Here is a 13,416-nt window from a genome sequence, read left to right as displayed (position 1 = left end):
GGGAAGACTTTTGCAAGCTGCAAATGTCCCATTCATTAGTGTAATAAAAAAGAAACCTAAATTTCAATGAGAAAAGACTTATTTCCCAATAACTTGGGATGAATTAGCCTCATTTCAGTTTTGTTTTTTTACCTGTTCCATAATGTAAGTTAATCTGAGCAATGCTGGCCCAAGACACTTAACTGAGTATTTGTAGATGTGTTGTGATTGCAGGGACAACTGGTTTGAGATAGCCCACCTTCTGCCTTTTCCTGTTTCCTTGGCTGTTCCTAATCCTGCATAAGGTCATCTTCTGTCAGTTTTGAATTTACACATTGCCTAAGTGTCAATCTGTATTCCCTCTGTGTCCTGCCACATGCAGACAGAAGACTCTCTGGTATGTTGAAAGCTGGTATTTCTCACAAACTCCGAGAGAGATCAGCTTCTCAAGTTCTGTTTGTGAATCTTGAATGTGATAAATGATTCAACTGTCTTTTAAATAAATACTTCTCCAGAAATGTTTTTAAAAGCTTTAATAAATCTTCTTGGATGCAAAATGCAAAAATGTAAGAATACAAATTATTTTAGGTGCTTTTCTTTTCTAGGTTGCCTGTGGCTATGCACATACCTTAGTGCTAACGGATGAAGGTCAGCTGTATGCCTGGGGAGCAAATTCCTATGGCCAGTTAGGCACTGGGAATAGAGGGAACCAGTCCTATCCTGCGCCTGTTCCTGTGGATAAAGACAGGTAGGATCCTGCTAATAATCACGCAATAAGTAGAATTTGTAGCCTGTACTGCAGCAACTGTGGGATTTTTTTCCCTTAGACATCATCCATAAGTAAGGAAGATAGTAAAATTATTAGACTGTTCACATTTCTGAATATAAAGCCTATAGATCTATACAAAGGTGCTTTGGCAATAAAATAATTGGGCAAGAGCAACTCAGTAGCTGGAAATGGCAGTATCTTTTCCTCAGTCTTTCTTGGAAACAGTAGCTTATTTTTGTGTGTGCTTTTAAGCTTTTGTCTCCCAGTATGAGAAGTGCAAGGCTTTAAGAGTGTGAATAATAGAGCTGCACTTACAGCTTATCAAGCTAGGACTACGCATTACTAGTCCACTTCCCATTTCCAAACACTGGCTGCTCCTTCTCTGCTTCCCTGCCAGAATGAGGTGGAGACATCTGCAGAAGAGAAGCAGTGGGCAGGGGAATTCCCTTGCCTGCCAGGATATCCTTCCCGGTTGCCTGCCAATCCCCCTTCCCAATGCTGTTCTGCAATAGAGAAGAAGCAGTTCGCCTACTGGAAATGTGAGGTGCTTGGTAAACCCAGGCAAGAGGTGTTGGCTGGAGACTTTCCTTTTTCCATAATTTGCTTCTAATACCGTATTTAACAAATGAGATATCAATTTGTACTTGGATAAGGATCACAGTTATCAGATGCCTTTGGGCACATCCAGGAGAGAGGTGTTCTGCTTTCAGGCAGGTGTGTTGTGGTTTGTGTAGACAAATATAATATAAGCCACACCTGCAAATAAGCCGCACCTTTAAAATTCAGACACTCATACAGGACCTTCACCGCCTTCACTGGTTCTGATTTGAAAGAGAGATAGAGCTGGGTATCATCTGCATATTGATGGACAATTGGAAAGAAAAAGAAACAGCAGCGGGGGCCGGCTGGACAAGGAGAGACATTCTGCTGGGGGCGCTCAGCTCACCTCAAACCACGCCAGGTGGGGTGGGACGGCGGGAGCTGCTGCGCCGCCACCATGCATTCCCCATTTGCCTGCCCCACTGCTGATAATCCCACCGCTCCTGGCACCAGACAGGCACCCCCCTGTTCTATTAACAGTGGCGGGGCAGGCAGAGGGGAACTGCATGGTGGGCACTGCTGCGGCAGCCCCTGTCGGCACTTGCCATCCCACCGCCTGCCACTCCTGGGCACCCCCCCAAGTCAGCGGAGGTGGGAAGCGGGAAACGGCAGCCACCCGCCACCCCTGCTTGCCAGGGCTCCAGCCGGAGTTAGAGTTAAGGGGGTGGGTGTTCACGGCATGTCTGTTTCAGCCAATTTTTGTAAGGTTGTGAATTTAAGTCGCACTTTAACTTTTCACAGTCGGAATTTGAAAAAATAAGTACCAATATGGTATTTATTTCATAAAATTTATGCAATGCTTGATTGTAAAAAATCTCCAAGTGGTTTATGGTATTGAAATAAGCTCTCTTACAGTCTCAGGTGGCATCACTGGGTGGGTTGCATCACTCGCCTGACCTCCCTGGGGCTAAGACACTGCCGCATCTTGGGATGGAGGAGGCCCATGGGGGGGTGAGCTCAGTGTGGTACAAGCAGTCCAGCACTCCTTGCCGCTGCTTCACCTGTCCCTGTCCTGGTATGCAGCAGCAGTTCAGCCAGAGTGAGGTCAGGTGAGCACCACAGCTCCTCCAGGCTGTCTACTTCTGCTGTCTTCATAACCCATGAAGTTGGCTCCTTTAAAACAAAGCATGATTTGGCAGAAAGGCTGTGTGTGTGTGTCATATGTCAGGTTTAGAGAAAACAACAACCTGCAATTCATTAAAAACAGAAGGGAAATTTTCCAAACTTGTTGCTGTGCCCTAACTGTAGTTGGCAGTGCCTGAACTTGTTGCCATCAGGCTAGACCATGGTTTCTCATTGCCTGAATTCATGTTTGCCCGCAAACTGTGGTTTGTATGAAGCTGACAAACTAGGATCTGAAATCATAGCTTGAAGTTGTAGTACTGGCTGGTTTGCTGTGTCTGAGTTCAAAGTCCATTAAAAAAAACAGGGCAATTGTTTTGCATAAAGAGGTTCCTTCACCATGGAGACGAATGACTTCATGAAATTATGAAGTACAGTCCTCAGTTGTGAAATAAAAGCATATAAAAATATTGAAAACATGGTTTGAGTATTGTATATTTGGAAGCTCAAACAACTAAAGTGTTAATTTGGCCTAACACAATCTGGTGTCATGTTATGTTTGAATGGAGACTAGACCTTTTAATTTGAAAGGCAGAGGTGTGTCGTGCTTTCTTGAGAATGGCACATTACAGAGTACCTGATTCCTTAAGGCAATGCCTGCAAGCAACAGGGTGTGGTATCCCACTGCCAGGGAGAGGGAGGAGCAAACACCATAATAGCTGTGGACTTTGAGGACCCAGGAACAGTGGAAGCCAGGACTACTGAAATGCTTTGTAGGTCCTAGAAAACATACGAGTTGGGCATAGAAGAACATATCATAAATTTATAGCACATGACCCCCCCCCCCCCCCGCAAAAAAAAAAAAAAGATTTTGGGAACTGTAGTTTACCCCTCACAAAGCTAAACGGCCTCGGTCCTGTATACCTGAAGGAGTGTCTCCACCCCATCATTCAGCCTGGACACTGAGGTCCAGCTCTGAGGGCCTTCTGGTGGTTCCCTCACTGTGAGAAGTGAGGTTACAGGGAACCAGGCAGAGGGCCTTCTCGGTAGTGGCGCCCACCCTGTGGAGCACCCTCCCATCAAATGTCAAGAGAATAAACAACTATCCCGATTTCTAGAAGACACCTGAAGGCAGCCCTGGTTAGGGAAGTTTTTAGAGTTTAATGCTGTATCATTTTTTTGATATTTGGTTGGGAGCCACCCAGAGTGGCTGGGGAAACCCAGCCAGATGGGTGGGGTAGAAATAATAAATTATTATTATTATTATTATTATTATTATTATTATTATACTTCCCAGCACCCTTAACAAACTAATGTTCCTAGGATTCTTAATATTCTTACTATATATTTATTTATACCCCACTTTTTCCCCTGACAGGGCTAAAGGTTGCTTACAGATAAAAACAAGAATTGCTAAGAACAATGTGCAGTGTTTATGCAGCCTGACCAAAGATTTTGAGGACAAGGGGGCAGAGTCTAAAGAGAGTTTGTTTATAACCGATAAATGTGCCTAGAAATGCAAGTCTAGCCATCAGAATTACAGTCGAGGCAAGGGATAGGAAAGGCCGTAAGGTTACAAATATGCATTTTATCCACCAAAGTGGTGCTGGAAGAATGGCCACCTGCAGCTAAGACTTCTGAGCTTTGTCACTGCATGGTGTCCTTATGCCACTATCTTTTTATGTTTGCTTTTAAATATAGAGTCGTAGAGATTGCTGCATGTCACTCTGCTCACACTTCTGCAGCTAAAACCCAGGGTGGCCAAGTGTACATGTGGGGTCAGTGCCGGGGACAGTCTCTCACTCTGCCGCATCTCACCCACTTTGTCTGCACGGATGATGTCTTTGCTTGTTTTGCTACTCCTGCAGTGACTTGGCGTCTCCTCTCAGTGGGTGAGCTTCAGACAATTTTTTTCCTGTTTGCATTGCTGTATCTTACTTAGTTCTTGAAGATATGTAAATAGCATTCTTTTCAGTGGTATAGTTTGGATCACAGCTTGGTGGAAGAAATAAGCCCCAAGTCCTTGTCAGGGTTGGCTCTATCTCCTCTGACATGGCTTCTCTTTAGGGGAAAGGCAGGCCTTCTGCCATATTGGTCCTAAGGGGCATTTGCCCCCTTAACGTGGACTGCTGAAGGCTCCTTTCCGTCTGGTGTTCTGCTGAGTGTGCTCTTAAATCTTCCCAGGAGGAGAGGAAAGCTCCAAACACCACTGCTGTGATAGCAGTTGGAAAGCATCTGAATGGCACAGGCCGGACCATTCTGAGAGCTGTGGAAAGCCCTTCCCTAACTGTGTTGCAGGTCTGAGCAACTGCAGAACCACAAAGGAGAATTTGCAAGAAGCTCAGCCATCGGCCAGGAGTAGGGAGCCTGGGGCCAAAATGCACAATCCCAGACTCCTGGGATTCCGCCCAGGCCACCCCGCTCTCTGCACATCGTCCTAGAGCAGCCTTCCTCAACCCTGGGTCCCTGTGTGTTGTTGGACTACAACCCCCATCATTCCTAGCAGCATGGCCAGTCAGGGATTATGCCATTCAAGAGCATCTTGGGGCCCAAGGTGAGAAAGCTGTCCTGGAGTTTTCCTGCCTGGCTGGAATATGTCCCTGCACTCTTGTGTGCCTGGCTGGAGGACAGAGGTGGGGTGTCAGTGTGTGTAGAAATTAGCCTCCTGTGCATCAGTAAAATTTACATGAGTTGGCCTGCCCCCTTTTGCTGGTAGCCCTGCCCACCCCCAGTATGTCAGCTCTGGCAGGTTGCCTCTTCCGTCAGATCTGCTGCTCCCTTCATATGGCACCGTATGTCTGCAGTGACCTCATCAGTCAGAGTGAGAAACAGAATATCCTGGGATATGGTTAGCTTCCCACTACGTTTTAACCAAACTTCCAACCGGAAGTAGAAAAGAAAGAGAAGCAGCCTGGTGAACTGTCACCTGCCAGCTCCCACAGCGCTTCTGCAGGACCATCTTGCCCCAAGAGAAGCAGCCACAAGCGCTTTTGCTTTTCCCATTTTTAAAAAGTAATCCTTATCATTGTAAAAATATTTTGTGAACTGATTGAGGTCAGCTTGAAAAACAATATATGTGTTGCATACACGAATGCCTCCTACTGCTCAGAAGGCAGGAAACGCAATCCTAAAATTCCTGTCGGTCTCTCAGTTTGTTTCCTGCCTTCGCTCAGGGTCTGCTGATTCTCCGCCGATTCTCCTACAAGCTCAGCTCATTCTGCCTCCTATTTCTGTCTCCTCTTCTCTTTAGCCTAGTTTAGCCTTCTGTCTTTTACTGCTCTCCTCTTTGCTTTTCCTTTGTTTTAAAAAAAGGACATGTTTATTTGCCCAGCTCCCTGGTGCAGCTTTCCCTTTTTACTTTGCCTCCTTTTCTCCCTGTCCCAATAACTCCATCTTGGAAAGGATCAACCCGTAAGACTTGTGGCAGCAGCAAACGCTGCCGGGTCCTTAAGAAAATGGGCATATTCCGTGGTAGCAGTTGGCAAATGCCTCTTTGCTTCATCTTCCGAGACTGGGACAGTCAAGTTGCTGTAGCTGCAAGGAGGAATTTATTGCCAGTCCCACTCGATTGCCCTCCACATCAGACAGTCTTGGCCTTGCTGCCCAAAGTGAAACTGCTCCCTCAATGACCCACCAATCTCTGGGTATGCAACAAAGCAGGCACCATCTTGAGTAAAACAGTTATGAACACAGGCCATCAGATGGTGCCTGGAACCTGCCTCAGGCAGAATGCCTCTGACTCTCTTGGGGAAGCCTCTGTACAGGCCGAGGTTTAGACCACAGAGCCACCCATGTCCCTTATTGGAGGTTCCACCAATTGCCAATCAGAAGGTTGGTGGTTCAAATCTGCATGATGGGGTGAGCTCCCATTGCTGTGTCCCAGCTTCTGCCAACCTAGCAGTTCAAAAGCATACCTGTGCAAGTAGATAAATAGGTATTGCTGTGGCAGGAAGTTAAACAGTGTTTCCGTGCACTCTGGTTTCCTTCACGGTGTTCTGTTGCACCAGAAGCAGTTTAGTCCTGCTGGCCACATGACCTGGAAAGCTGTCTGTGGACAAACGCCGGCTTCCTTGGCCTGAAAGCGAGATGAGCGCCGCAACCCCATCGTCGGCTTTGACTGGGCTTAACTGTCCAGGGGTCCTTTACCTCTAACAAGCTGAGACAATGTCAGCACAGCAAATCTCCTGAGCAGGTAGACCTCCCCCCCCCCCAGGCACATCCCTCCTGTTTCTTAAGTTCCAGCTTTCTGTTTCTAGAAAAATAAAAAAAATCCATTTGCTGACATTTCATGCTGTTTGATTTCCTTTTTCTTTCACCCATAACACTGGCATAAAGAGTACCAGGAGTGGGGGCTTTGCAGGCTCTGAGCCACCTAGATAAAGAGATGGGGGAAACCTTTCCTTGCCCCCATAGCTATGGGCCATTTTTTTTTGTTAAAACTGTTGATATTGTTTTACCCCATAGCTTTGTGGGGAAGGGTGTCCTATTCTATGTTTTCTAGGTGGTTTGGAGGCTGCATGGCTATTTCATTTGAGACTAAGCAGCTCCCTCTGCCCCTCAGTGGCTGCAGGTACCTCAAGCACATTTTCCTTGAAGGCTAAAACTGTGTGGGGCAGATACTGGTGCTGCTCCTTCTACTTAGAGCAGGCACTTAGCCAAGGCAGCACTGGGGCAAGGGGTGCTTCAAAAGGTTCTTCCCGGTTTCTGAACTGCTCCCCCCCCCATTGTGATTGACCTTTGGGGTTGTGCTGGAAGCCTCCAACACCATCCAGAGAACGACTGTTACATGGCAGCCCAGACTCCACAGCGCTGCGGCATTGCAAGAGTCCCGCCACTTAGCCTGCGTTTGTGGAAATGAGGCACAGAAGAGACTGTGGTGTCTTTAGCATATATAGTCTATTCGCCTACACACACACACACACAACTTGAGCCTATGATGGAGGGGCTCACAGCAATACACGGTTATTTTTCTCCCATGGCTGTCGCCTTTGATTTAAACTGCCACTATGCTTTTTCTTCTAGCTTATATCAGGCAAGCTCCAAACCTGAAACTCCACCCTTGAAATTCTTGCACTGTCTTCTGCTAACTACCCAGAGCCGAAGGGATAGGGGGGGAAACCATAATGGCAGTTTGTGAACGACATCAAATTGAAAAATGGGGGGGGGGGCAGAGCTCAGAGCAATGTGGGCTTGCAGTTTAAATCCAAGGCAACAGATTAGGGCCATAACCCCCACAAGAGATGGAGTCGCTTTCCTTCTTTGCTCAATGCTGTTCTGTGTTAGCACTTTGGTTTTGTATTTATAATCAGATCCATCATAAGCTGGTATTCAGCTCAGCCAGGGCTCAGAACTGGCGGCAGAGCTGGAGGAACTGCCCTGCAGGTCCTTGGTCCCTTAACTGCCTGCCCCTGGCCGGGGGGGGGGGGCCTTAGACCCCTGGTTGCGCTGGAGTCTGCTCCATTCTGCTTTTTAGGTTGGGGCCTGGGTGTAAACTGTGGGAACTTCAGCAGCTTATGTGACAAATGAGGATGTGGTTACCACTCGGTCACAAGCCAAGATAGACAATTCCTGTTACGCAAAGAACTCCCGATGTGGCCAGGCCAGGTGTCATGTTCTAAAGAGAAGAATGGCTGAAAGGCTGTCCCCTCTCTCCCTTGGTTGCCTGCATGATTCAGTTTCCCTTTCCTTGAAATGCTCTTGCCTGCTTCTTTTGCATGGGTTCATGTGAACAGAGGACCGAAGGGAGAGGCAGTGTGTTTTAAATGTATTCATTGGTGTCTTGTTTAGAGCCTGATGACCACTTAACAGTAGCTCAGTCAATAAAGAAGGAATTTGACAGTCCAGATAATGCAGATGTGAGATTTCAAGTGGATGGAAAATACATTCATGTTCATAAAGTCCTTCTCAAAATTAGGTATGGAACTAATATTCCCACCCTTTTTTCTCCCTTTTTGTTGTTCTGTTTTACAACCAGAATCAAGCTGCTTGCTAGTGACGTAACTTATTTTCCTTTTGTATGTAATTCTTCAGGTGTGAGCACTTCCGTTCAGTACTAAACAACAATAACGATGAAATTATAGAAATAAGTGAATTCTCCTATCCCGTTTACCGAGCCTTTCTGGAATACCTGTACACGGACAGCATCAGTCTTCCTCCTGAAGATGCAGTAGGTAATTGGAAGAAATGGGTTCATTTAGAAGAGCTGAAGTTCATTTCAGCAGGCTTAAAATGTAAAGTAGTTGAATGTATTGAAAAGCATGTGATAGTCTTTAATACTTCATATATTTTGAGAACAGCCCTTTTTTATTCTGATTATTCATTTGTTTATATAGGTGTCCCCCCATTTATGTGCGATCAATTTGTGCACCATCATGTATACACGTGGCATTGGGAAATAATTTAATTGAAACTTGGAAATGGTGTGAGAGAGCTAGAGAGTCCTTGTAGCTGGAGCTGGAAGAGGGCATCAGTGAAGACAGAGGAAGCCCTGAAGAGACCTGAGGCACAGCAGGGCTTTTTACAGCTGCTTAACTTCCCCGCCTAACAGCTGATGCATGGGGTAGCGCAGCAGCTGCCAGCCCCAGACCTTCAACTCCAGATATTGTAGTCTGGATTGGGGAGAGAGTGGGAGAGAGCTAGCGAGCAGGAAAAAAGGGGGGTTGGAAGCTTTTTACATGATTTCTTCACATGATTTCAGTTATGCACATGGGGGCCCCACACAAGTGGCAGGATGCCTGTACACTGAATTTCAGAATGGAATCTGCTGCACTAACTTTCCACTTCCAGCATGCAGCATCCTTACTGTGTATTTGAGAATTCATGGGTCAGTACATTGGATGCATTTATGAGTCAATGCACTGGAGCAATCAGCATGTTTTTGTCCAACTTGTAGCCTTTGAGAAAGGCCTTAATTAGCCGTAAAGTGGGTAAATTATAATTTTGTGTGCATGTAGTTGGATAGACCTGTAGGTGTCACAGGACATTTTGAATAAATGATAAAATAAGCAAAACCTTTGTTGGATTCCTTTGGAGGCCTCCTTAGTTCAGCACTCATGCAGCCTTTCAAGATATATCTGATTGGATTTTATGTGATGTAAGCGGGACATGGCAGAAAGAGCAATTGCCTGATGATAATCTGGTCATCCGCGGTATTTTCCCCCAATAAAACAGGGTGTGAATTCTGGTTTTGCTTTTAACAAATGTCCAGTCTTGTTTTAAAGTTCTCTAAGCAAGTGATCCTGGCTTATTGGAAGGAGCTGAGCAGTAGACCTTAAGTAGCCTTATCTTTTATTAGCTTTAGCAGTACAGAATTCCTGCCCTCCAGATGAGGGAGCCAGAGGGCCACCTGCCCCAGGTGGTGGCAGGAGGAGCCCCAGGTGCTCTGCTCAACTAACCTGCAGGTAATCTAAGAGGCTTTGCCCCTATTTGATTATTTTCAGCATCTCTAATTTTCCTAATGTACCATTTGCATACTTGAGCAAAATTAAATCACTGCTTCTCCCCAGGCTGCAGTTTTGATAAAAAATTATCACAGTTATGCTGGCGTTCAGCATAATTGCTCAATTGATAATATGACCTTTGACATTGAAGACCCAATAGTATTTCACATCTTCCGTAAAAAAAGAAGTGAAATCTCAATTATTTCCCTTTTCATTTTCAAAAAGGAACACTGCATAAGCATTACATCACATAACTCCCCACAACAAAGAATTTATATAACGGGAACATGCAATTCATAGCAGTTGCCAGACTCTGTGTGGGGTGGGAAGTGCAGGCCATTGTCACGAAAGTCAGTGTGGAGAAAAGGGAATGAGGAAATGGTTGCTTTCATAACACATATAGTCCGCCTTACTTTTTCTGCTAGAGGCTCTTAGGCCTCAGGAATCAGGATGGGGGTTGCTCAGTCCTGACTGATCACAGGCAGACCAAGCCAAGCTTGTCCTGGCTGCAACCTCCGGTCTTCACCCACTGAGTAGGAAGGTCTGAAGGGGGCAACTGTTGCACATTCAGCTGAATGCCTGGACAACCAGGATTCCCGATCCAGTGGGAAACTGGAAGCATGTTAAATAGTGCCCCCAAGAAGCAACCGTGCAGCTTGTTAAGCTATAAAGCTGTGGACTACCGATTTTGATCCATGAAATACAGGACTATAGCAAATGCATTTTCCCCTCCTTATTCCCCTTCTGGGCAGTTAAATATTAAGATCCAGAGTTTCTGTTTCGGAGAAACCTCAGAAAAATAGGGATGAGTTAAAATTGTGGAATGCAAATAGCAAGCATGTTGTATGTGCAAAACATCCCTCAATGTTTGGGTGTTTGTGTGCCACTGAAAATATGAACTCTTAAATGTTTCCTTCCTTCTAACCTGTGTGGCCACGTATATCCCCTGCCCCCTCTTTTCTCCTGGCAGGTCTGCTGGACCTCGCAACCTTCTACCGAGAAAATAGACTGAAAAAGCTTTGCCAGCAAACAATCAAGCAGGGAATTTCCGAGGAGAATGCAATCGCCCTTCTTTCTGCCGCAGTCAAGTATGAAGCAAAGGTAGGAATGAGGCTTAATAGTTTCCTGCAGAGGCATGCTGCTTGTGATGTTTGAGACCCCTTGGTATTGGAAATAATCTGGTAACTAAGAGACTAAGCTGGGAAACTCCACCAGATGGGCGGGGTATAAATAATAATATTATTATTAAAATTGAAATGATGATTATGAATCAGGAGGGGCCCAGTTTGAATTTTGCTTTTGTAATATACCTTCCAGGTGGCTGTCAGGGGTGCTTCCCAGTCCAAGGAATACACATGGCAGAGTTAACTCTTTAGTCGCCTCTACAGCTCGGGATACCTAAGCACATGCCTCTAGTGTCTAGGCAGCTGTTCCCAGGTCTGGACTCTATGGAGCAGCTGCAGCAACTGGAGAGCACTTTTCCTCCACCAGGTTTTGCCCCTTCTCCCCACAGCCTGTGCACACATAGCTGGCTGGCACCTGCGTGGAAGATGCCTCTGTCCTTCCCCCTTCCATCCTCTCCTGCTTCTGGGAGACAGAGGGGCAGGGGAGGGCGGAAAGCATTTGCCTGTTCCTTCTCCAGCTCTGAAGCTTCTCCTGCCTCTGATTCTTACCTCCTGGTTGGGACAGGTACCCACAAACCACTGCCCTCCTCTCCCCAGCCAGATGGCAGCCCCCTTCCAGCAGTGCACACTTACATGTGTCCTGCCAGGGGCAAAGGACCATTTTCTGAGCCTCATCTTCCCATCTACAATCTGGAGAGAATACTCCTGGCCTATCTTCCTTGGCTGTTCTAAGGATGACAAGACACAGGATGCAAAGAAGTTTGAACATTTGAAAGTACAGCACAAATATTAATCTGAAGGTCACAGTTTTTTCTGGTTGACAAGATATCAAATAGCTATCCGAAAGGTTAGAGAGCTGCACTTTCCCCTTCCCCTCTTCCTTCTAGACTTGCTTCTGGGGATGTCTTCATGGGACCAGGCACTAGGGACCAGCTCTTTTTTGTTCATACCCACTACAATAGATTGTCTGCACTGAAATATACTATATCGAGTAAAGGAAAATCCATAGCTCAGCCACAAAGCTGCATTTTCAGCAGAACTTGTACACTTTAAAATATCTTGAACACTCCCTTTGTGGGAGCTGTTTTTGTGTATTCATGGTGCATGGTACTATTGAAGAACTTTAAGTGACGATTCTAAAAAAGCAAAGGGCTGGCTATATACTTACTCTCCTTAACTAAGGGATGGACTCCTTCCATTTACAGAGAGGAGCAAGTTCCTTCCTTCTGCATGGAGGCCATTTTCACCCCTTCTTCCTGCTGCTCCCAGCTCGACCTTCTTTGCTGTTCTGAATGCCCCCCCCCCGACTTCTGGGGGAAGGGACAGTCAGAGAAACTCACTTCTCTCCTGCCTTTTAGCAGGAAGAGTTCTGCTCCTGGGTGGCCAGGATCCAGCCTTCATAGTTCTGTTGTAACAATTTCTTTTCAAATGCTTTTTCTTTTCTTATTCAGGTTACTGAGTATGGTTCATATTACTGGAGCCAACTTTATTTTCAATATTGGCTGCATTTGCAGAGGCTGAGCTGTGGCTTAGTGCTAATGGGCTCAGATGCTTTAGTTGAGATTTCGGCATTGCAGTTGCACTAGATGCCCCACAGGGTCCAACTCTGCAGTCCTATGATCCAGTGACTGTTTGAAATGAAGTACAGTGGTGCCTCGCAAGACGAAAAGAATCCGTTCCGCCAGTCTCTTCGTCTTGCGGTTTTTTTCGTCCTGCGAAGCAAGCCCATTAGCGGATTAGCGCTATTAGCGGCTATTAAAGGCTTAAGGGATTAGCGGATTAGCTACTAAAAGGCTATTAGCGTCTTAGATCAGCTGATAAGCGGCTTAGATCAGCTGTTAGGCGGCTTAGCCATCAGCTGTCAAGCGGCTTAGCCATCAGCTGTTAAGCGGCTTAGTGCCTTGGGAAAAAGGAGGTGGGGAGCGGGGAAAAAAACCCAGAAATCGCAAGACATTTTCGTCTTGCGAAGCAAGCCCATAGCAAATTCGTTTTGCGAAGCACCTCCAAAACGGAAAACCCTTTCGTCTAGCGGGTTTTCCGTCTTGCGAGGCATTCGTCTTGCGGGGCACCACTGTACTAACAAGGATTCTTTTAAAGCGTTAATTCTATCATGCAACAGCAAACTATCACTCGGCTTTGGAACACATTTTTTTTAAAAAAGCCTGACTAGCTTTTCAGGTACCTTTTAACTGAATAACTTTATAAAGAAATGCCTGAAGTAACTGATATTACAGTTTGAAGTCTTGTTTATTCTGCTATATTTTATAAGACGACCCATTTATCCTAAATAGAGCCCAATAAGGCAGACATATATGTACAAAATATATATTTTTTAATGTGATCCCATTGAGATCCCAAGATGAAATTTTGCAAGTAACTCTTATAAATATTAAATCATACATATTTGACAATTTTAAAATCATATTAATTTTTAAATCACTTT

General features: G+C 45.7%; 1 protein-coding gene across 8 annotated transcripts in view; it reads left to right on the top strand.

Annotated features, from left to right (window-relative positions):
- The window catches only part of RCBTB2 (RCC1 and BTB domain containing protein 2), a 30,167-nt gene that overhangs the window by 13,323 nt on the left and 3,428 nt on the right, over positions 1-13,416 (top strand). For 6 of the 8 annotated variants that reach the window (XR_014502613.1, XM_083402012.1, XM_083402011.1 and 3 more), the window contains 5 exons: positions 585-727; positions 4,112-4,302; positions 8,198-8,324; positions 8,441-8,580; positions 10,820-10,950. Coding sequence is in view for 6 of the 8 variants with exons in the window: in XM_083402012.1 (XP_083258138.1) it covers positions 585-727; positions 4,112-4,302; positions 8,198-8,324; positions 8,441-8,580; positions 10,820-10,950 (732 nt within the window). In the remaining 2 variants the exon portion in view is untranslated. Of the gene's footprint in view, positions 1-584; positions 728-4,111; positions 4,303-8,197; positions 8,325-8,440; positions 8,581-9,704; positions 9,811-10,819; positions 10,951-13,416 lie in introns of those variants that run through there. The other 2 variants (XR_014502614.1, XM_083402013.1) reach the window with 2 other exon arrangements.

The sequence above is a fragment of the Podarcis tiliguerta genome, assembly GCF_965153285.1.
Source record: "Podarcis tiliguerta genome assembly, chromosome: 1".
NCBI lineage: Eukaryota > Metazoa > Chordata > Lepidosauria > Squamata > Lacertidae > Podarcis > Podarcis tiliguerta.
Note: the sequence above shows the minus strand (reverse complement) of the source record. Positions and strands in the feature narration are given on the sequence as shown.